Raw genomic sequence first — 22930 nt, 5'->3', positions numbered from 1 at the left:
AATGTAAACCCTAATGTAAACCCTAATGTAAACCCTAATGTAAACCCTAATGTAAACCCTAATGTAAACCCTAATGTAAACCCTAATGTAAACCCCTAATGTAAACCCTAATGTAAACCCTAATGTAAACCCTAATGTAAACCCTAATGTAAACCCTAATGTAAACCCTAATGTAAACCCCTTCTCTGCAAATAATTTAGTAAATATTTAATAAAAGATTTATTAGTTGAAAAAATAAACTATAATATTATAAAACTTAAAACTAGTATGTAAATAAAATAATAATAAAATATTTCTAATATAAATATATATGTAACAGTTACTAAAATTATAATAAAGTAGATATAATAAAGTTATATAATATATTAATATTATTTATATTTCTAAATTTAGATTTAATAATTATAAAAATATTAAACTCAGATTATATTTAATAGAATAAAAACAAACAGTATTATAATAATATAAAAATATTAAAATATATTAGAAATATTAGTAGAATAATTCTATTATAAATTATAAATAATAGTTATTAAAAAAAAGTTATAAAATTTTTAAATAAAATATTTCTTATTTTTTTATTTATTAGTTCATTAATATATTATCTTCTAAATAATATTATCTAAGAATATTAAAATTGCGAGTTACTAAAATAAATAATTTATATTATTAAAAAAAATAAAAATACTTAAAATTCTTATTTATATATATAGTAAGAATATAATATTTAATAATAAAATTATAATATATAGTAGTATATTTTTACTAAAATATTACTAAATTTCTACTAGAATAAACTAGCTACTTATTACTATTACTTTTTTAATTATAATAAAAATATAATATTTAATTTTATAAATTTTTTTTATATTAGTAAACTTTATTATAAATATAGTAGTAAAATTATTAATAAATATATAAAATACTAAATTTTAAATATTTTTCTACTTGATATTTTAAAAATATATAGTCTAATATAGAATTTTTATTAAATTCAATATATTTTTTAATATTTCTGTTACTATTTAACTAATAATTAGTTATATTTAAATAATAAAATAAAAGATCTATTAGAATATAATTAGATTTTTATATAATATACTACTGGTATTTTATTAAAAAAACAGTATTAAAATAGTAGTTAGATTTAAACTGTATATTAAACCCCGCAATATAGTTTTTAACTAAAATTCTAAGATATTTTAAATAAAATATAATAATACAATAAAAAAAAGTCTTTACTAAAAAATAGTAAATAAATTTTAGAAATATTTTAATTTATTAATAAAACTATAGTTATTTATTAATATTTAAGTAATATTAAAATATAAATTTATACTTACTATTCTAATAGTTAAAATAAGATAAAAATTAATATATAATAATATTAAAAGATAAATAAAATATAAATAACATTAATTAGTAATAATAAGATTAAAAAATAATAAAAAGATTTATAAGATATAATTATATTATTATTATTATATATAAAAAAATATTATATTTTCAAAATAAAATAATATTAATTTAGAAAATACTAGTTTAGATTTAGTTTAATTCTGCGGTAATACTATTTTTTATTATTATTTATATTAAACTGGTTAAAATAGCAGATAAAATAATAGTATTATATTAGTTATATACTACTAAAAATAACTATATATAAAAAAAAGTCTAATTATTATAAATAATTTTTAATATTCTAGCAGATTATTTATAACTTTTTTATATTTTTTTTATATAACAGTTGTAATATAAATAATTCTAATTCTTTTTATATATAAAATTTTTTTTTTCTTACTAGAATATAAAAGAGTAAGAATTAGTTTTGAATTTATTAGACTACTACTATTCTATACCTAACTGACCCCTTTCCCTTGACAGTTAAAGTATTTTATAAGATATATAAATTCTTTATCTTAGTTTTCTAATTAAAAACTATAATCTAATAATATTTTATTTAGGTAAAATATATTCATTACATAATACACCCATATTACAATAAATTACCTAACGGTTAAAAATTACCATATAAAATCACACTAAAACTGATTAGTCATGTATTAAATACGGAATAGTTGTATTGGACTGTAATATACTTGTAATATATAAACTAATATAATATAAATATTTAATGTCAGAAAGAAAACATTTTAAATCTATTTTCTTTCAGCCTAAATACAAATTTTGGAAGCTCGGTTTTTAACCTGTTTTTTAACCAAAATCTACTCTAATAGTTATAATTTAATATTTCTATTAATATAAATATAATATAATCTAAACTAACTAAAAAATAAATACTAGTAATCTATTATTTTATATAACTGAAATTTAGTTATAGAACTTATTTATTCTTATAGGATTAACTGATTTTAATATAAATTTTATAACTATTTATAAAAATGTTTCTAATAGATTTGGATATTATTTATTATTTATATAATATAATTATAATTATATTCTTAACAATACAGCATATTATTATTAAAAATAAAAATTTTTAAAACTAATAATTAAAGCTAAATAAAAAATAGTATTATATTAAAATCTAATATAATATTATTCTATTATATAAAATTATTTTAGATTACTATAGTCGGATTATAAATAATATTATAAATAGATTATTTTCGATAATAAATAATTTTTTTTAGTTAATTTTATATTAATATTATTTATAAATTATTACTAGTAGTATATTAAGCTAAATAAAATATATATTTTTTATAATATTATTATATTAGTAGAAGCTGATTTCTTAATATAATAAAAAATAATTAAAATATTTTAATTTTTAAAAATAATTATATAAAATAATATTGTTTTTAAATACTTTTATAATATTTATATTAAAGTAGTTAACCTATTATAAAATAATAGTAAACCAGCAGCTGTTTTATAATATAGATTTAATATATTTAATATATTTATTCTATTTATTTAATTTATTTAATTTATTTAATCTATTTTATTTTAATAATCTTATTTTTTTTACTATTTGATATATAATTTATAATTTTTTTAATTAATTATTTATTTTTGATTTTATTTATAGCTCTTTAAGCTATATCTTATTTATAAATCTAAAAATAATTTAATCTAATAACTAGTAGATAACTTAGAAAACTATTTATAAAAAATTATTTAGTTTAAACTATTATTTTTATTATTTTAATTAGATTAAAAACTATATATCAGCCTATTTTTTAACAGACTATAATTAATAAATATCTTAATTTAAAAACTATAGATTTTTTATTTATTATAATCTAAGTAATTTACTATATATTATATTATTACTTAAAAAATAAGTAAATAAATAATATTTTTATAATCTAATATAAATTTAAATAATTTAGTTTGTTATTTCTTTTTCTAATTTATTATATTATCTTAATCTAATTAATTATATTTAGAAATATATTTCTTAATCAGAATATTTACTAGGTTTTATTCTAGGTCTAATAAAGGTTCATCAGACCAACTCTTGTGGATTAGAATAATAATAGCTTTAATTAATATAAAATAATACACCTGGCTATATAAGTAAGAATATTATTTAAAAACTTTAAGAGTATAGAATTTTCTAATTATTTAGCCTATTTTTTCGCCGGATCTCAACTTAATTAAAACTATATAAAACTAAATAAAAAGTCAAATAGAATAATTTTTTTCTAATAATAAACAGCTATTATATAATCGGCTATATAAGATTATACAGACTTTTTAAAATATTTTACTAAAGATATTTTTAGATAAATTAATTAATAGTATAATAGTAAGATATAAACCAGTAATCAACACTGTAGGTAGTTATACAAAGTATTAATAATTATATATACAGCAGACTTTAAAGGATTTAAATTCCTGCACCTCCCTACCGTACTAACAAAATCACCAGGGTCAACCGGAGGGACAAGGTCAGGTCACGTGACTGGGTGGCGCCCTTACGCTCGATCTCCTGCTGAGCGGTCAACTCCTGAGCTGACGACCCACAGCGTTTGGGTGTTATGTGTATTGACTCACGGAATTGTGTAGTAAACCCCAGTGACTAAGTGACTAAGGTAGACACCGCTGTGGCTTGGAACTATTGATGGCTAGGGCAGCCGCCATTCCAATTGCGGAGTTAGTTCTTCGTGTTGAAAAATACCAAAAATACCCAGACCACAAACATACCCAGCAATACAGTGCGTCGCGCGGAGCAATCGGGATTGGACAAACAAAGTCTCCCCACTACAAGAACAAATTTTCTCTACCAAACAACAACGGACTTTCTGTTCTTTCAGTTGTAGTTGAGTTACATTGTTCTTGTCGGGAATTCTTGATCTTGCTCCCCAAAGCCGTTGAGGTGGTCAAGATCTAGGGCAGTGGCCCGAGTCTCGGATCTTTCTTTCCATTCTAGCCTTCTAGCCAACGGCTTTGGCCGGAAAGACAGTCATGCACCTGCCAGCTGGCCAAGCATATGTGGTAAACACACTGGCACTGCACTGCACTGCACTGCACTACTGGAACCAATCGGCTGGGCCCAGCTGAATACGGTGGTGGATCGGTGTGCCAGTGGAGGTTGACGGGCAGTGAACTCAGCCAGCCACAATTGCCAGCACAGCACCACACAGCAGTTCGTGCTGTCTTGTTTAAGATTAGCAAAACCCCACTGCTGTCAGCCATGCCTCGCTTATTCCGCCCGCGAGATCTAGACTGGGCAGAGTCGGCCGCCCACTCGGATGCATGATTTTATTTATGATATCGAAGGAGCCAGCAGGCTGCCACTGACTCGCTTCTCTTCCTCCCACTCCCCGATTTTCATCCTTTCTTCTGGTCCCTCCCCTTTGCTCTTGCTTCCAAGTTTCGATTGCATGATCGCCATTTGTAGCTGTAGTCCGGTACATAGACGACCTACAACCACGACCAGTATGGAGGCGGCTCCTGCCAAGATGACCGGGTATACTCCCGCCGAGGTCGATCTTCCTCCGGTACCTACGACGCAGGTTCTGACCGATCTCCATTGGGAGACCATGCTGGCCCTCGCCGACACAGTGATCCCGTCGATCCGTGGTCGGGGCGATGATGCAGAGGTCTCGTCAACCAAGTGCCACGCTGTCACTGAGACCCAGCTAGAATCGGCGACTTCCAGACTCACAGCCACGATCAGTCGAACAGCCTCTCCAGCAGCCGAGGTAGCGCGGATCTATCTGCAGGAGAGTCCATCGTCTCTGCCGGCCTTCCGCGAGGGCCTCCAGCGCCTGATTGCGGACTACGTCCATCAGGAAGGCCAGACGGGGCTGCGATTCATCCTCGACGTTCTGAAGTAGGTGGCTGGAGAATCGATACATGCACATGGGCTAACAATCAGTCGGGCCTGGCCAGCACCCGAGCCGGATCCCTGCTTCTGACCGGGTCAACGACCCCCATCCAGAACCAACCCCTGGCAGTGCGCGAGCAGGTTTTTGCCGGATGGGCCTCGTCGCGATTAAGCCCCATCCGCCTCATCTACCGGTCGCTCTCCGCCATGTTCAAGACCACCTGGATGGTGGCCAGCCCGACCCTGTCTACCGCCGTGGGCTTCCCCCGAGTCCCCGTGCATGGCAAGTCCGCGCCGGGTTGCTGGGAGTACGAATTTGTCCAGTTTCCTCCGAGCGACCATGACGAGGAGAACGAGACGGAGCAACCGGAAATCCTTGAGACGGACGTAGTCGTCATCGGCAGTGGCTGCGGCGGTGCGGTGGCGGCGAAGAACCTGGCCGAAGCCGGGCACCGCGTGCTGGTGGTCGAGAAGGCGTACCACTACCCCTCGCAGTACTTCCCCATGGACGGCCGGACCGCCCCCGTCAGCCTGTTCGAGGGCGGGGCGTCGATTCTCACGGATGATGCCTCGGTGGCCATCTTTGCTGGATCGACGTGGGGTGGCGGGGGCACCGTCAACTGGTCGGCGGCGCTGCAGACGCAGGCCTTTGTCCGCCAGGAGTGGGCCGAGGACGGGGGCTTGCCCTTGTTCACCTCCGCCGCCTTTCAACAGTCGCTGGATCGCGTCGCTGCTCGCATGGGCGTTAGCGCGGCCCACATTCGGCACAATCGCCAGAACCGCGATCTCCTCGAGGGAGCACGCAAACTGGGCTATGCGGCCGAGGTGGTGCCGCAGAACACGGGCGGCGAGGAGCACTACTGTGGGTATTGTACCATGGGATGCTCCGCCGCAGCCAAGAAGGGTCCCACGGAGACCTGGCTGGCGGACGCAGCCAAGGCTGGGGCGGTCTTCGTCGAAGGCTTCAAGGCAGATAAAGTCACCTTCACCACCCGGGGCAAAGAAAGAATCGCCACCGGAGTGGAAGGGACTTGGACCTCCCGCGAGGCGTATCTGTCCCGGGGCCAGAAGGGGCAGGGGATCACCCGAAAGGTGGTCATCAAGGCCAAGAAAGTGATCGTCTCTTGCGGTACACTGAACAGCCCTCTGCTGCTTCTCCGCAGTGGGGTACAGAATTGGCACATCGGCCGGAATCTTCACATTCACCCAGGTAAGCCAACTGCAACCGTCCCGTCAAGCCACCAGGACCTAACAACCCATTCTCCTCATCGGCAGTTCTCTTCGGTGCGGCCGTATTTGACGAGGAAATCCGACCCTGGGAGGGCTCGGCCCTGACGGCAGTCGTCAAGGAGTTTGAGAATCTCGATGGCCGGGGCCATGGGGCAAAGATCGAAACCACGGTCACCATGCCGCCGCTGTTCCTGCCCATTTTTCCCTGGCGGAGTGGCCTCGACTACAAACTGTTCTGTGCCAAATTGAGCGCCATGACCAGTTATATTGCCGTCACCCGGGACCGTGATTCCGGTCGCGTCTATCCCGACCCCGTCGACGGTCGCATCCGCGTGGCCTACACCCCCTCCGCATTTGACCGGAAGAGTGCCGTGGAGGCAATGATCGCCAGTGCGAAGATCGCTTATGTCTCGGGCGCCAAAGAATTCCACGTCTCGTACGCGGATATGCCCCCATTTTGCCGATCGGAACAGGAGAAGAACGACCCCGACGAGGAGGGGATCAACAATCCGGAGCTGCAGCAATGGATCACGCGATTCCGCCAGCAATCTCCCCTGGACATTGAGAAGGCCGGCTATGCCAGTGCCCACCAGATGGGAACCTGTCGCATGGCGAGCACGGCGAGTAAGGGGGTGGTGGATCCGGAATGCCAGGTCTGGGGTACGCAGGGGCTCTATGTCATGGATGCATCGATCTTCCCCAGTGCAAGCGGCGTGAATCCCATGATCACCAATATGGCCATCGCGGACTGGGCCAGTCGAAAACTGTCGAAAAGATTGAGGGACGGTTGCTAGCCTGCCGTGCTAATCATCTACGTCCTACGTCGATTCAATACAGCCTACACCACCTGCCCACATGGTACGATCATGGTCTTGCATCTGATATGCCTCGCGAGCGTCTGCTTTTCCACCAAATTTGGAGTTTTGAGACAGTGTCCTTTCATCTATTTATTTAAATAAATGGTTAACGCTAGGTTTACCGCCCTTGGAGCGATCGTAGTGCGTTTCTTTCTTCTTTTTCTTTTTGCAGGGGGGGGGGGTTGGGTTAACTAATCGCACAAAGGAGGTGGAATCAAGAGGACTATGCCCGGTGAAGATACATCAGCCTCACCAGATAGATGCCGCCCGTATGTCATGGATCTGCCGCGTGGCTACGAAAGCCCACAGAACCGACGGAGATGATATCGATTCTGTTCACAAGAGCGTCTCCTGATCCCAGAATCAGGTCCCGGTCGCAGCTGTCAGATTCTGGACTCCGAGCAGTTCGCAGAGTTCCTGTGTGCGGTAAGTATCGTTACAGCATGCGGGGAGACTGAGGATCGGGCCGGGACAAATGGTCATGTTCTGGATATACCAGAGATGGGCGGCCGGCTCTGGTCCGTCCCGAAGGCCATACTGCAGGTTGCCTTCTGTATTGTTGATGCCCTCTAATTCTTGAATAGAACTTGCATTTGGCGTCACATGCGAGGGTGTGGTGATCCAATACTCGGGAGACAGCTGACTATAGTCGGGAATGAACCACATCCAGGCCGCGTCGTATAGGATCCGGGGAACGATATCATCGGAATGGGTGAGTCGGTAGGTCACTCCGTTGGTTTGATTGCTGATGAACTCGGACAGCTCGAAGTTGCCCACCGAGGGTGATGCATAGCTATACTGTTGTTTGGCTCTCAGCTCTCCGCAGCAGCTCTGATTAATCACCGGCCAGGCTCACTTACCACGGTGACATTAGGGCCGTGCGTACGAAACTCGGCGGCTCCGACGGTGGCCAGCGCGGCCCCCAGACTGTGCCCTACGAAGACAACCTCGTACTCGCTGTACTGGGCCATCGCCCTCTCCACCGGTGGTAGCGTCACGTTTTTGGTGTTGATCCACGTCCTCCAAAACCCTTGGTGGATCTGACACCCCGAGCACGAGGCTGCCCCAAATGTCGTCACGTTGACGAAGTCATAGTCGAGGTCGACATCGACCTTCGGGCACGTGTTGGTGCCCCCGAATTGAAGAACGATGAGCTCGTTGGTGTGGTCTAGCGTCACAAAGCCGGAGACTCCCTGGTTGTAGAGACTGTCGGTCGGGAGTTAGGATCTGGGTTCTCTCGACCAGGTCTTAGAACGACACCTTCTTACCTGGTGGAGTTGAATTCTGCGACCGTGGTGGTATTGGCGCTGGTCACATTGGGGCAATTGCCCGCACCGCAGTCGACGCCGTCGTGGCAGCCGGCCGCGTATTCGGCGAAGAAGCTAAATCGATCGAACAATTCCTGCGAAATGCCTGGCGAGGAGGTCAGCCACTGGAGTTGCCCGCGACAGGCAATGCGGGCTGCGGGCTGCCTGACCGTTCTGAGTGGACTCCTGCGCATTGTCGGCGACTGCTGTTCCCAGACAACCCAGCAGAACACAAAGAGCAAAGGAGACAGCCATCTTGATGGTGTGGTTTCAGTAGGTGAGGGAGTATATACGGATCAATTTATCAATTTATCGATTTTCAGTTCGACGCCGGGGTTGGGACAGCAACCAAGCCTCGCTCTCCTTATATAGTTCCTTGGCACCCACCGCTTGAGAAAGAGTTGGGGCAAGACGTGGCCGACTCCCGTGCGTCATTGACTTGTCTCCTGAGAAAATGGAAATACTCTATATGATGAAGAGACTTACATCATGTTGACAGGGTGACTGGGCTCACAAATGAGGTTATGCGGGCTGTGGGTACCAGACTTCACTTGATTCTGCTCCGCAGCAACAGTTTCGAACATCCAAAGTATGCCCACATTGACACCTGACATGGAATTGCCTCGATCAGGATGAACAGTGTAGCGGCCAGGGTCTTCTCTTCCCCTTCCATCCACCCCCTTACAGTGCCAGCGCCAGACCAAGGATACCTCCCACACTGGCAATGCGCATGGCCCAGCATCCAGTAGCAACAGCTGCGCCCCCGGTCGAGACGGAGGTCTTCGATCGAGTGGAACTGACCGTTGAAGGTGCGGATGAGGCAGAAGGCGAGCCTGCGGTGGAGTTTGGGTCCCATCCAGTGGCCAGGGCACTTTCGGAGGACAGCAGGGAGGCGTACATCGCTTCCTCACTGGAAAGGATAGCCCTGGCAGCAGTTGGCAGGTTGGAGTACCAGGCAGGCATACTCCCTGAACTCTCCGCGAGGATTTCCGATGAGAAGAATGCTGGGTCGGTCCTCATTCTCTCCCACCAACTCGTCGGCACAGCAGTCTCTAGAACCGACAGGCATCCTGTTAGATGGAAAGGGTGGACGGTACTCGTTACCGACTCAAAAGGAGGCGTGCCCGATGTCTCGCCTGGAACCGATTTAGTGACCCCAACCACAATGTCGGTCCCCGTTACGGCTTCGGTGGCGGTCACTGTTCTAACCGCGGGGGTAGCCAGCTGGGTTGTATCGGCGAGCGCAGTCAGAATGTTTGTGGCGCCGAGGAGGGCGAGGAGGTGGAAGTACATGATTGACCTTTCGAGAAAATGTGCACCACGGGCTACTTTCAGGGGGGGAGCACCCCAGGTATTTGTGATGTGCGAAGTGGCTTGGAAGGGGGAAATTGCCCTGAAGTAGTGGTATGCACTGACAGCTAGTGGATAGCTAAGCAACATGGGGGGATGGCTAAGCGAAGGGTCCGTGAGCGGGCTAGTGGGTGCACAGCCCCCGTCCAGCTGTCATCTCATGTCATCCCACCGTCTTTGAGCTGCTGTGTGAAGATTTGTTTGCATGGGGGCGCAGGGTTAGCATACATAGTTGGCATATCCAGAGGAGAACTCGTTCATGCGGAGCAAGAGCCGTGACTATCTGGCCGCGTGCTCACTGCATCCCCATCTATATTGGGAAGTTACCAGAACATATTTCACTGTAGGGGCCAACTTTGCCAAGCCAGTGGCTAGCGACTCACCGATGGCGAAATTGATCGTTTGGTCGCGAACCATCCACTTGGGACGACCACCGCCAAGCAGCTCTTGCTCAAGGGTGGGCCAAAGCTCGCGGCGAAAAGGGCGTCAGTTCGGAGGCCGGTCGATCGGTGGCAACCACAGCGGGGAGGCAGATCAGAATCAGATGTAGCATTCGTAATCCCGCGGATTAGCCCAGGGCGTCGTATGCGGCCGCTTCAATCGGATGCCCACGGTGCCGTTACACGCAGATCCGCAGCGTGCACAGCATGTGCGAGGAGGTCTTGGGACTGGACTGCAACTGCGAGGTAAACAAGGTAACAAGGTAAACAAAGGTGGATGTCCAAGTCAGCATATCTAACCTGACGGAGTCTCGGGCTTCCTGTTAAATACTGAGAAGAGACAATGCACGACGGTGTATGCGAGGGCTAAACACGTGAGGGCTACTCCACCATAGTAAAGAAGCTAGTAAACACTATCACATTGTCTGTGCAATCATGACGCACAATTCACTTCAGACCCCCCTTGGTTTTCATTGCACTCTTCAACTTTCCAAGGTGGAAAATAGGCCATAGGAGAAGGTCCTGCTGTCGTCAGTTGTTTTCCCCGCTAGATGGAAGCATCGGCAACCGCGGAGAGACCTACCCAGACCGTGCGAAAGGCAAAACAGTCCATCAGCCAAACGAAGGTCGAGGTGTTCCCAACCCAGTACCACGCGGGCGGGCACGGTCGCAGTGACTGCTGCACCACCGACCGGGCATACACCATACGATCCGTAGTATCTGGTCGATTGGCCATCTGGTCAGTATGGTAGGAACGACCCGGTGCAGTACATGCTACATACTCGGTACACGTTGTACGTGGGCTCGGAACTCTTCCTGAAGCGGCGCATAGAATGAGGCTATGAACAAGGCGACCAGAATGTTAGTTTCGAAGATAAAAGAAGAAGAGGAGGGGAGATGGATTGGGTGAGCACGGACTCGGCGGAAGACTTCGGAAGGCATCGCGCGTCAGGATATTGGTGCCGATATTGCCAGATATAATCTAGACTTCGTCATTAGCATAGCGCGACTTATAGTCCTAGGTCGAGGTGGCGCGGATCGGGAATGTTACGTTGATGACTCGAACGCTGTGCGACTGATTTAGCTTGGAAGATGGTGGTAAAGATGGAGGGATGCAACAACGGACCCCAATGGACTCATCTCAACGCGAAGGGTATTGCCCCAGTGATGTAGCGCCGCCTTGCTGGCATTGTATGAAGCTGCAGGTTCAAGGTCAGCGACACCCTCCTCATGATAGATCTTCCCAGAGGACTCACAGCCATACATGTACGGCACAATCCCGCCGACCGATCCAATGTTCACCACACATCCTTGGGCTCGAATAAGCCAAGGATGAAAGGTATGGACCATGCGAATCGGGCCAAAGACATTAACGTCGAACATTTGTCGCACCTGGCTCACATCGGTGTCGATGGCAGTCATGGTATAGCCTGCATGCATGAGTACAGCCTTGACCAAGCGTAGAATTCCTCACGCTCACATATACCGCTGTCTGATGTTAGGGCTCAGCGCCACGAGATCAGCCAACTAACCGGGATATTACTGCTTACGCATTGTTGACTAGAATGTCCAGTCGGTCGCCGACCTTGGTCTCCACCGCTTTGCACAAGGCACGCACCGACTCATCCTTGGTCACGTCTAACTGAAAGCACTGGATGCCAACTGAGGTAAGATGCTCCTGAGATTCCGACGGTAGAACCGTGGCAAGCACTGTGCAACCGTGGGCCTGGTACTGGAGTGCCAAAGCTTCGCCAATACCCCCCTTCCCGCAACTGGCGATGCCTCGGGTTAGCACACGGGGGCTCTTTATTCTTCGAGAGGGGAAACCAAAAACAAAAAAAGGAAGAAGGAGATAGAAATGAAAGCGATTTACCCTGTGATTAGAACGGTCACCATAATGGCTGATTCTAGTGTGGTGGATAACAGAAGGGGAGGCGAGTTACGGTAAGATAAAGCATCGATCTGACCAGTCTGACCGGGATTCCATCCTGCGTCTGACAGATAGCGAAATCAGCCATGGCCATCCTTTCTGCACGGAGAGTCAGATCGGTCGTCAGACATCGTGTATATCTACGACATCCCGATCAACGTTAGTTGGGAGGAGGATTGGAAACGAACCCAACACCACCAATTCGACAATCTCCACTCAGGATAGTTAGGGTCTGCCGCAGCGTAGATTCGCTCATCACCATCGCCCGCCGCAATGTCTTTCGAACACAACCCCAATGACCCCGTGGTAATTGTCGGCATGGGTGAGTGTCCAAATTACGGGTCTGAATGAACCCACAGCCTACGGCTAACACTTTTGATTCCAGCTTGTCGACTGCCCGGGGGGGTGTCCTCGCCTACCGACTTTTGGGAGATGCTGATCAACGAACGCTCGGGTCAATGCAATGTACCAAAGACCCGATTCAATGCAGACGGGTTCTTCCATCCCGAGGGTGATCGTGCTGGGGTGATGAACACCCGCGGAGGTTATTTTCTGCAGCAGGATGTGCGCCAGTTTGAGAACTCCTTCTTTGGGATCAACAACCTGGAGGCAACATACATGGATCCACAGCAACGAAAGTTGCTAGAGGTGGTCTACGAATGCTTCGAAAGCGCCGGAGTATCGCTCCAACAGGCGGCCGGGGCCGACATTGGAGTCTATGTCGGCAACTTCACGGTGGACTTCCAAACCATGCAAGCCCGAGATCCCGAGGCCTTGCACCGGTACAGTGCCACGGGCTCAGGGACGGCAATCTTGTCGAATCGACTAAGTTATATCTTCGATCTTCGTGGTCCTAGGTATGTGCAACCTCTTCACGCCATACCAACCAGCACGGACGATCTAACGGATATGACAGTTTCACACTCGATACGGCATGCTCATCGTCCATCTATTGTCTCCACAGTGCAGTCACTGCGATCAAGGCGGGCGAATGCGAAGGCGCGGTGGTGGCTGGGGCGAACTTGATTATGGGCCCGGAGCAGCATCTCGGTACCATGAAGGGAGGGGTCTTGTCCCCAACCTCCACCTGCCATACCTTTGATGCCAGCGCTGACGGCTACGGACGTGCCGAGGGTGTCAGTGCCCTGTATATCAAACGCTTGTCGGCTGCCCTGAGAGATGGTGATCCCATCCGTGCGGTCATCCGCGGCAGTGCGGTAAATGCGTATGTTTGTTCTGTCGACATATGGTTAGGATTATCTGCTAACGAGCACAGAAATGGCAAAACCTCTGGGATCACTCAGCCCAGTATTGCGGGACAGGCCGAAGTTATCCGCAAAGCCTACCGCGTGGCTGGGATTGATGCACAAGACACCGAATACGTCGAGTGCCACGGCACGGGCACTGCAGTCGGCGACCCCATGGAGGTTGAGGGTCTGAGTCGAGTTTTCGTGCGCAAAGGAAGGTCACCTTTGCTCATTGGTGCTGTAAGTCACTTCCTTTTCGTCTCCTTCTGCTTGATTCTGTTATGTATGGGCTGACTCAAGAGTGTCCTCTAAGAATAAAACCAATGTCGGCCACAGCGAGGCAGCCAGTGGGATCACGGCCGTGATCAAGGCGATCCTTGCCTTTGAGCACAAAGCTATTCCTGCCACCATTGGCGTGGTCAACTTGAATCCAAAGTGTAAGTGCCGCCTAGCACACCGCTTGACGACGAACAGAAGCCAACGATTCTAACGCGCGTAGTGAAATTGGATGAGTGGAATATGAAGATTGTGACTAGGCTGACCGACTGGTCCTCGAATGTGCGCCGTGTCAGTATTAACTCTTTTGGCTATGGGGGTGCTAATGCCCACACGGTATGTTCCCCCGCTCGATTGTGAAGGGGTATAATTATCGAGGCTGACTGGCCAGGGACAGATTCTGGAAGATCCAATTCAATACCTGTCATCCATCCACAAATTGCCGCAGTCTCTAGGCGACAACCCACTTCCCGACACGAGCTTTTTACTTCCGCTGTCTGCCTCAACCTCTGAGGCTCTGGATGCCCGGGTAGTCGATTTGGGCCACTACATCCAGAATGCCAACGAGATAGACTTTGTCAGTCTGGCACATACTCTGGCGAACCGCCGTTCCAAGCTCTCTCGGCGAGGATACATTCTTGCCAGTCCGGCAACAGCCAAGACCGATCTCACCGTGGGGAATCTGGTCTCAACTGCTCTCCCGGGCCGTGACCTCGTCTTTGTTTTCACAGGCCAGGGTGCTCAGTGGGCCGAGATGGGTCGCCAGCTGCTGGAGAAGAGTTACGTCTACCGTAAGACCATTGAAGAGCTCGATAATGTGCTCCAAAGTCTGCCCGAGGCGCCTGAGTGGTCGATCAGGGATGCGCTCCTGGAATCTGCGCCTCACAGTCGGGTGGGCGATGCGAGATTTTCCCAACCGTTGTGTACTGCCGTCCAGATCGGACTCGTCAAGCTGTTGGCCTCGTGGGAAATCCACCCTCAGATGGTCGCTGGCCACTCGTCGGGCGAGATTGCGGCTGCATTTGCCGCGGGCTTGCTGAGTGAGGCCCAGGCTATCATGGTTGCCTATTATCGAGGTTATGTGGTCGGACAGTTGCGGTCTCAGGGCTCCATGATGGCGTTCGGGGGCAGTGTTGAAGATGCCCAGCAGTTGATTCAGAAGCTATCGCTGCAAGAAGAAGTAGTTGTTGCCTGTGTCAACTCGCCTGAGAGTGTAACGCTTTCGGGCAGCGTCTCCGGCATCGATTCCCTTTTACAGGCTGCCTCGCAGATGGGAAAGTTCGCTCGGAAGTTACAGACTGGTGGCAAGGCCTACCATTCGTACATGATGCAGGAGGTTGGGGAACAATACAGTCGCCTCATTGAGGCCGCCTGGCCAGCCCTTCCGGCCAACGCCAGTGAGCGCGAGGTGCGATTCTTCTCCAGTGTGGGCATCGATGGCCCCAATTGGTACAGCAGCAAAACCAGCAAGACCCTGCCGCTGAGCTACTGGCGCCAGAACCTTGAAAGTCCCGTTCAATTCACAGCTGCCATCACCCGCATCCTGGAGGAGAAGGGAAAGTCTCATCTGATCGAGATTGGGCCGCACTCCGCCCTGCAGTTGCCCATCAAGCAGATCCGCAACTTCCTGGCCCAGTCCGTGGATGATGTCCCATATAGTGCGACCCTGGTCCGTGACAAAGATGCCATCTCTTGCCTGCGAGTCCTTGCAGGGGAGCTGTATCTCCGTGGACACGATCTGGACATCATGGCTGTCAATGACGCTGCACCTGCCACCGCCAGAGTTATCCCAGATCTTCCCCCATACCACTGGAGCTATACACAACTACTGTGGCGGGAGTCGAGACTCAGTAGCGATCTTCGTAACCGACAGCATCCGCGTCATGAGTTGTTGGGATCGGAGATGGCTGCGCTGAACGGGATTGACCGGGTGTGGAAGAATACAGTGAGGCTATCCGAGGTGCCCTGGCTGGAGGACCACAAGCTGGAAAGTCAGGTTGTCTTTCCAGCCGCGGGCTATATCGCCATGGCAATCGAAGCGCTGTCTCAGATTACCGGGGCTGTGGCACCGAGTCCCTCCTTTTCATTGCGCAATGTCAACATCGCGACTGCGTTGGTCATATACGCCGACGAACAGCAACAGGCCGATCTCTATACTACCGTCTCCCCGGCTCGCATCTCCAAGGCGGCTGCCTCCAGCAACTGGTATGAATTCAGCATCTCGTCCCGCCAGGAGCAAAGCACGGTGTTGCATTGCACTGGCCGCATCAGGCTGGGAACTGATGCCCCTGCGCCTACGGTCTTAGTTAACGCCGTTGACTACGAGGAATGGACGATGGGGTCCTGGTATGCCAAACTGGCCAAGGAAGGGCTCGCATTCGGGCCCGCCTTTCAGTCCCTGACATCTATGAAGACGGATAAGAGGCGAGTCAACCCAGCTGCGGTGTCCAAAACCGCCATTCTGCAGCGCAGGGGTCGGTCGTCGGGCTATCCTGGTGACTATTATACCGTTCATCCCCTCACTATTGATGCCTGTTTGCAGGCCGCTATCATGGGTGGCACAGCGGGAAATCTCGGACAGCTTCGTGCCCACCTACCTGTATTCCTCGACCATTGCGAGATCAGCACCCCAGTCATTGAGAGTGTGAACTCGGCCGGATTGATCCATACCGAGTCCCAGAGCACTGGCTTTGGTACGAAGACTATTGACGCCACATTGAACGATGACTCCGGCTCTGCGGTGATCAATCTGCGGGGAGTTCGCTTATCCCTGTACATGGGACGCCCCGAGCTTGAGCACTCTTCCTCCCTAGCTCGTCACCCCTGTTTGCGTGTCGTATGGAAACCTGATCTGTTGCGGGTGACCGCAGACGACGAAATGCCATTCCGAAACTACATCACCCACTTCCTCCACAGCCACTCTGATTTGGCGGACAACACCAAGGTTGGCGTGGTGGCCGCCCTGCTAGATCTCGCTGCGCACAAGAACCCACGCCTACGCGTGTTGGAGCTTGGCAATGGATGCGACTGCAAGACACGCGAGTGGCAGGATATCCTCGACCAAAAGACGGATTTTCCCCGGATTCGAGAGTGGAAGACGGCGGACGGCGGGGAGGTCGATGGGAAGTACGACGTGGTTCTGCTCCCTCACGACGCCAGAGGCCGATCTATGGCCCAGATCAACCATTTGCTCAGCCTAGTCGAGAGTAATGGCATACTTGTGGCGCGAACAGGGTCTCTCACATTAGCTCAGCTGGGGGGCCGTGATTATACAGTGTTAAACCTGCAATTCGGCATCACCCTCGTCGTTCCTTCTCGGCCGCTGCGCACATCTCACAACCGGTTGGTTCTGCTGCATCAGCACGCTTTGAAGATTGCCGATGTCTTCAAACAATTCTTTGGGTCTGAGAACCTGGTTGTTGCCTCCCTGGATAACGTGACGGCGGAGATGATCTCGCGGGCAACGGTCATCTCTCTACTCGAGCTGGAGACCCCGTTTCTGCCCACCATGACCCCGGAGCAGATGACCAAATTCAAGATTGTGACGGATAATGCCCATGACCTCATTTGGCTGACCGGAACTGCTACCATGAAGGGCGAGGCACCAGATCTCTCTCTGTCTGGTGGTCTCTCACGAGCGCTCATGCTAGAACAGCCGGCACTTCGCTTTGTGACCTTCGATGTAGGTCGATTGACGGATCATGCAAGCCATCTGGATGTCTGCGGCAAGGTCCAGGACATTCTTCGCACCGACGATCTGGCGGAGGACAAGGAATTTGTCTGGCACAATGGCCTCGTGCATGTGAGTCGATTCGTGCCTGAAACCACACTCAACGATCTCTTCCGGAAGAAAGAATCAGCCGAGATCGACACCATGACGCTTGAAGAGGCATCCTCGGCTCGTCTGGCCATTGAGCGTGTGGGAATCACGGACTCAATCTACTTCCAGAGACTGGCAGACAGCCCCACGGTGATTCCGGCGGGCCAGGTCGAAATCGAGGTCAAGGCTGTCAGCTTGAACGCCAAAGACATCTACACTCTCTCTGGCAAGGTGGAGACTCGCAAAGGCACCGCAGCCATTGAGTTCAGTGGCATTGTTCGCAATGTGGCCTCGGATGTCACCCATCTTGCGGCGGGCGATCGTGTCGTCGTGCTCGCACCCAACACCTTTAGTACGGTAGAACGCGTGCCGGCATGGGCATGTCAAAAGATGCTTCCCCAGGAGAGCTTTGATGTGATGCCCACACTACCGGTTATCTACGGCACCGCCCTATATGCTCTTGACGACCGCGCCCATCTGCGTGCGGGTGAGAGCATCCTGGTGCACTCCGGCGCCGGTGCCTTCGGAGCCGCTACCATTGCGATTGCCATGCAACGCAGCGCCACGGTATATGCCACCGTCAGTACTGAAGAGAAGAAGGATTACCTTGTCTCTGAATTGGGGGTACCCCGGGAGAACATTTTCAACTCGCGCGATGATTCATTCGTGGCCGGGGTGCTGAAGGCCACTGGCGGACGCGGCGTGGACGTGATTGTCAACTCCCTGACTGGGGACCTCCTTCACGCCACCTGGCAATGTTGTGCCAACTTTGGTCGTTTCGTCGAGGTAGGGAAGCGCGATATTATTGATGCTGGGAACCTCGACATGCGCATGTTCCTACGCAATGCCACCTTTACCGCATTCGACTTGACCGAACTCTTCTATCACCAAGATGAGCACTACCGGAACATTTGGACTACGTAAGTTTGCTTTTCTTGCTGCTTGGATTTCCCTATAGCTCCGAGTGTTTCGTTCTCTGGGTTGCTGACCATCCTAACCAACCATAGCAAATTTGCGGAAGCGTTGGAGCTCTACCGCTGCGGTGCGGTCAAGCCTGTTCCCATCACCACCTTCGACGTCAGCGAGATCAGCCAGGCATACCGCTTCTTTTCGACCAAAGGGCGCATCGGTAAGGTCGTGATCTCCTTACAGAATCCCTTCAGTGTGATCCGTGTGGCTCATGCCCGTCACCTCACCACCTTCGACGCGAACAAATCGTATCTGCTCGTGGGTTGCCTGGGTGGTTTGGGCCGGAGCCTCAGTCGGTGGATGTTCGAGCGCGGCGCTCGTCACTTCACTTTTCTGGGCCGGTCTGGATGTGATAAGCCGGCCGCGCGCGATCTCGTTGCTGGCCTGGAGGCAGCCGGGGCGACTGTTCAAGTCGTGCGGGGTGATATCATCAACGCTGAGGACGTGCAGGCGGCGGTCGAGGCGTGCATTCGACCCATCGGGGGAGTCATTCAGGCGGCGATGGGGCTGAGCGAGGCGCTCTTTTCGACCATGACCCCCAAGGCCTGGCACACGGGCATCCAGCCCAAATGGCAGGGAACCTGGAACCTCCATCATGCTCTCGAGGCTCACGGCGACGCTGCGCTGGACTTCTTCCTTCTCACCTCATCCGTGTCGGGTAGTGTGGGCACCGCCACCGAGTCCAACTATTGCTCTGCCAACGGCTTCCTGGATGCCTTCGCCCGCTACAGGCGCGGCCTCGACAAGCCCATCGTCTCCGTCGGTCTGGGCATGATCTCCGAGGTTGGTTATTTGCATGAGAACCCAGAGATCGAGGCCCTCTTGTTGCGCAAGGGCATTCAGCCCCTCAATGAAGCCGAGCTCATCCAGGTCATCGATCTTGCCCTAGCACACACAGCAGCCACCGGGCTAACCTCGAAGGCTCCGGGTCTGGACTACGACCCCTTGGCGGCTTCTCACATTCTCACTGGCCTTGAACCGCACGGAATTCGTCAACTGCTCGATCGCGGCTTCGATGTCAACAACGGAACGATGCAGGATCCCCGCGCTGTTCTTCTATCTGCCTCCCTGGATGCCCCCTCCGCCTCGACGTCCGCCAATGCAGCCTCTGTCAGCACCGTTTCAGTGTCCGCCCTCCCCTGGGCTGCTGGCATCCCTGCAGGGGTCCTCAGGACCATGGCGACCACTCCCGAGGTGGCCACTGCGGCGACTCTGAATGCCGCCATTCTCCTCCTGGTCCGCAAGCGTTTTTCCAATCTGCTGCTGATGGATCTGGATAAGATCGTCTCGGATAAGCCCATCACTTCGTATGGAATGGACAGCATGATCGCCTCCGAGTTCCGCTCCTGGTTCTACACTGTGTTCAAGGTAGATATTCCATTCCTGGAGGTGCTGAATGATACCTCCTCCTTGCAGAGCTTGTCCAACGCGGTGGAGAGCAAGCTGGTGGTTTGATTGGGATGTGTCTGTGTTTTCGTTCGTCATCCTGTAGGTCTGTAGCTGTGAGAATGTCAGATAAGATATAAAGTTGCTTGCAATATCTTCACTTGTCCACAACCCTGTAGCGAGACCACTGCTGACTAGGTGTTCATCCTCAACTATAAGGTTCGTTCTTGTATCTTGTACCATGGGCTTGGGAGACCAAATGTGCGGCTGGGACTAATGGTCGTTCGAGACAGCTTTATCGGCCACTGATAAGCTATCCCCAGCGAGAGCATGAGCATATTTGATAAAATCAAGAGCATCACAGTTGAAGATACGGAGGTGATGCACTAAAGCTCTTGGATCTCATGACTTGCTCGGTTTCATGTTACAGTTGTAAAGAACCTGTAATTTATATCCCATGTACCTTCACATCATCCTCAGTCGATCTACTATGTATATGTTGGGTGACATGGAGTTACTGTACCCGGCCCTACTTATTAGTGTCTCGAAAAAGTCTGGGACACACCTGTGTATTAGTTACGGCTCGTGCCTTTATTGTGAACATGCCCAGTCGTAACATACTTAGCTTGAAATTGGCCAAGATCCGACTTTGGCAGAATTGCCAAGATGACTCAGGAGAGCCCACCTGCGCTATGAGCAAAATGATGGTTGGTCGGCCAGGAATCGATCCAATTCTTTTTAGGGCTTTCCAGGATGACCACCGTAAGTTGTGGGCTAAGTGGGGTTTCTGACCATCAGCCTGTGTACATGCATGCAGGTTGTGTCAGAAATGATCAAATAAAAGAACTCGAGCTGATCTCCACCCGCAGTAAGGTGGTTTTACTGCACACCCGCCCATCATGTACACTTACAGTGTCCTTGCTCTCACGCTGGTGAGCTATGTCCTCTGTCAAGGCATTTACAACCGCTACTTCCATCCACTCCGCGCATTTCCCGGCCCTTTCTGGGCCTCGGTGTCCGACTTCTTCAAACTCTGGATTCTGCACACCAAGCAGGCCCACACGCTGGGTCTGGAATACCATCAAAAGTATGGGAGCATTGTACGCGCTGCCCCGAACCTCTTGGCAGTTGATGATCCGATGCTCCTACCGCTCATCTACCATCGGCGAGTGGACAAGACCGATGTCTATACCGTAGGCGTGCTCGGTGAAATTGCTCCACCTTTCCAAACTCTCAAACACGAGGAGCATGCTATCAAGCGCAAGAGGGTTGCCGCCTCGTTCACCTTGACCAACCTGAAGCACCTCGAAGGGCAGGTCGATGAGCGCATCGCGCAGTGGACTCATATCTTGACGCAGCGGTTTGTGGAGACGGGCGAAGAACTGGACTTTGCTGCCTGGTCCCAGTAGGTTTCATGCCCATCACATCCCAATCATTTACTCATCTCTCTCTCTCTCTCCCTGTGTGTGTGTGTAACAGATGGTTTGCGTATGACATGATTTGCCAACTCTCCTTTGGCGAGCCCATCGGATTCGTTAGCCAGGGGCGCGACGTGGAGAACCTGATCGCGAATTTCCATCAGATGGCCCCGTTTGCCGCGGTTGTGGGAGCATTGCCCTGGCTCGCACGCCCATTCCTGGAGAATCCCATCACGAGAAAGTTTTTCATGCCCAAGCCGGGTGATGGGTCGGGCACGGGGAAAATCATGGCTGTACGTAAAGCACACCTTTGGTGGAAACATGATGAAGGCTCATCCATCCGGTGTCTCTAGTTTCGTGATCGGCTGCTGGCAGATCGACTGAATAACCCTCAGGCTCACAAGCAAGGGGACTTCCTGGACAATATTCTGAGCGCAACCAACCCAGATGGGACCCCGATCACGCTCGAGGAGGTCAAGACCGAGTGTTTCGTGCTCATGTTTGCAGCCTCAGACACCACCGCCGCTTTCTTCTGTGGCTTTGTGCGTTATGTCCTTGAGACGCCTGGGATATACGAGCGACTGGTGGCGGAGATCGACGAGTACGACCAGCGCGGCGACCTCACTTCCCCGGTGCCACGATACGACGAGATCAAAGATATGCGCTACTTCACAGCCTGCTACAAGGAGACCATGCGCTATCAGCCGTCGACCCCGATGATCATTCCGCGCTACGTGTCTCCGGGGGGTCTCACGCTGCACAACCAGCATATCCCTGCCGGGACGGAGATTGGAGCCAACCCGTATGTGGTGCACCGGAATCACCGCGTCTTTGGGGAGGATGCTGATGTCTTCCGTCCGGACCGCTGGCTGGTGGCCGATCCGGACCATATCGCCCTGATGGACAAATGTATCCTGACCTGGGGATACGGGACGCGCATCTGCCTGGGGAAAAACATCGCCCTGCTGGAGACGTATAAGCTGCTTGTCCAGGTATCTGCATCTCCTTGTGTTCTGTTTCTTGTCTACCGCCTCGTAGTGGGGTTCTCGCCCGGCGTTTTCACCTAACAGGACTAATCATGGCTCCTTGGCAATCTAGTTCTTCCGCCTGTTCAGGCCCCAGATCAATAATGGGACACGACCCATCTGGAAGCAGGAAAACCTGGCGTTGTTGGTTCATCACAACTTCTGGATCAAGATTGCGAGCAGAAAGCATTAGTTAGCATTTAGTAGATGATGATGACACTCTTCCCAAGGAGAGGTTGCCTGAGTTAATGCCTAAGGCAGTGGCAGTTGCTAGTCGGGCGGAGGCATTCACCGCCTGCCATGCCAGGCTCTTCCGACCGGTTTGCCGGATTTCGCAAACGGACATCCGCCCCTCCTGCCAGGTGTCCCGGGC

General features: G+C 48.6%; 6 protein-coding genes across 6 annotated transcripts; 3 read left to right on the top strand and 3 right to left on the bottom strand.

Moving 5' to 3' along the window:
* Positions 1–4603: 4603 nt before the first annotated feature.
* Positions 4604–7490, top strand: BO72DRAFT_453463 (putative long chain fatty alcohol oxidase). The gene is made up of 3 exons (XM_040945989.1): positions 4604–5308; positions 5368–6512; positions 6578–7490. The coding sequence occupies exons 1-3, from the start codon at positions 4914–4916 to the stop codon at positions 7324–7326; spliced, it is 2289 nt and encodes a 762-aa protein (XP_040795722.1). The 5' UTR covers positions 4604–4913; the 3' UTR covers positions 7327–7490.
* A 262-nt stretch (positions 7491–7752) lies between these two features.
* On the bottom strand, positions 7753–8890 carry BO72DRAFT_391379 (lipase family protein; the record flags this gene model as incomplete). Its single annotated transcript, XM_040941851.1, has 3 exons — positions 7753–8187; positions 8250–8595; positions 8658–8890. The coding sequence occupies 3 exons, from the start codon at positions 8888–8890 to the stop codon at positions 7753–7755; spliced, it is 1014 nt and encodes a 337-aa protein (XP_040795721.1).
* A 280-nt stretch (positions 8891–9170) lies between these two features.
* Positions 9171–10100, bottom strand: BO72DRAFT_453462 (uncharacterized protein). The gene has a single exon (XM_040945988.1). It carries the CDS (start codon positions 9987–9989, stop codon positions 9378–9380), a length of 612 nt encoding a protein of 203 aa, XP_040795720.1. The 5' UTR covers positions 9990–10100; the 3' UTR covers positions 9171–9377.
* An 833-nt stretch (positions 10101–10933) lies between these two features.
* Positions 10934–12382, bottom strand: BO72DRAFT_532530 (SDR family oxidoreductase; the record flags this gene model as incomplete). The annotated part of the gene is made up of 10 exons (XM_040950438.1): positions 10934–11008; positions 11070–11206; positions 11269–11325; positions 11405–11468; positions 11538–11553; positions 11613–11685; positions 11743–11916; positions 11967–11974; positions 12037–12258; positions 12360–12382. The coding sequence occupies 10 exons, from the start codon at positions 12380–12382 to the stop codon at positions 10934–10936; spliced, it is 849 nt and encodes a 282-aa protein (XP_040795719.1).
* A 307-nt stretch (positions 12383–12689) lies between these two features.
* BO72DRAFT_481557 (type I polyketide synthase) lies at positions 12690–20183 on the top strand (the record flags this gene model as incomplete). The annotated part of the gene is made up of 8 exons (XM_040947684.1): positions 12690–12738; positions 12802–13273; positions 13333–13641; positions 13693–13903; positions 13977–14100; positions 14163–14275; positions 14388–18679; positions 18767–20183. 8 exons carry the CDS (start codon positions 12690–12692, stop codon positions 20181–20183), a joined length of 6987 nt encoding a protein of 2328 aa, XP_040795718.1.
* An 830-nt stretch (positions 20184–21013) lies between these two features.
* Positions 21014–22750, top strand: BO72DRAFT_481556 (cytochrome P450; the record flags this gene model as incomplete). The annotated part of the gene is made up of 4 exons (XM_040947683.1): positions 21014–21519; positions 21594–21825; positions 21886–22524; positions 22631–22750. The coding sequence occupies 4 exons, from the start codon at positions 21014–21016 to the stop codon at positions 22748–22750; spliced, it is 1497 nt and encodes a 498-aa protein (XP_040795717.1).
* Positions 22751–22930: the final 180 nt, after the last annotated feature.

Source organism: Aspergillus fijiensis, assembly GCF_003184825.1.
Source record: "Aspergillus fijiensis CBS 313.89 unplaced genomic scaffold BO72scaffold_92, whole genome shotgun sequence".
NCBI classification, from domain to species: Eukaryota; Fungi; Ascomycota; class Eurotiomycetes; order Eurotiales; family Aspergillaceae; genus Aspergillus; species Aspergillus fijiensis.
This window is presented reverse-complemented; position numbering and strand designations above follow the sequence as displayed.

Coding starts and splice junctions, on each gene's coding strand:
- BO72DRAFT_453463 (XM_040945989.1), top strand. CDS start 4,914: ATGGAGGCGGCTCCTGCCAAGATGACCGGGTATACTCCCGCCGAGGTC. Junction 5,309..5,367: donor TTCATCCTCGACGTTCTGAA/GTAGGTGGCTGG, acceptor GGGCCTGGCCAG/CACCCGAGCCGGATCCCTGC. Junction 6,513..6,577: donor GAATCTTCACATTCACCCAG/GTAAGCCAACTG, acceptor CCTCATCGGCAG/TTCTCTTCGGTGCGGCCGTA.
- BO72DRAFT_453462 (XM_040945988.1), bottom strand. CDS start 9,989: ATGTACTTCCACCTCCTCGCCCTCCTCGGCGCCACAAACATTCTGACT.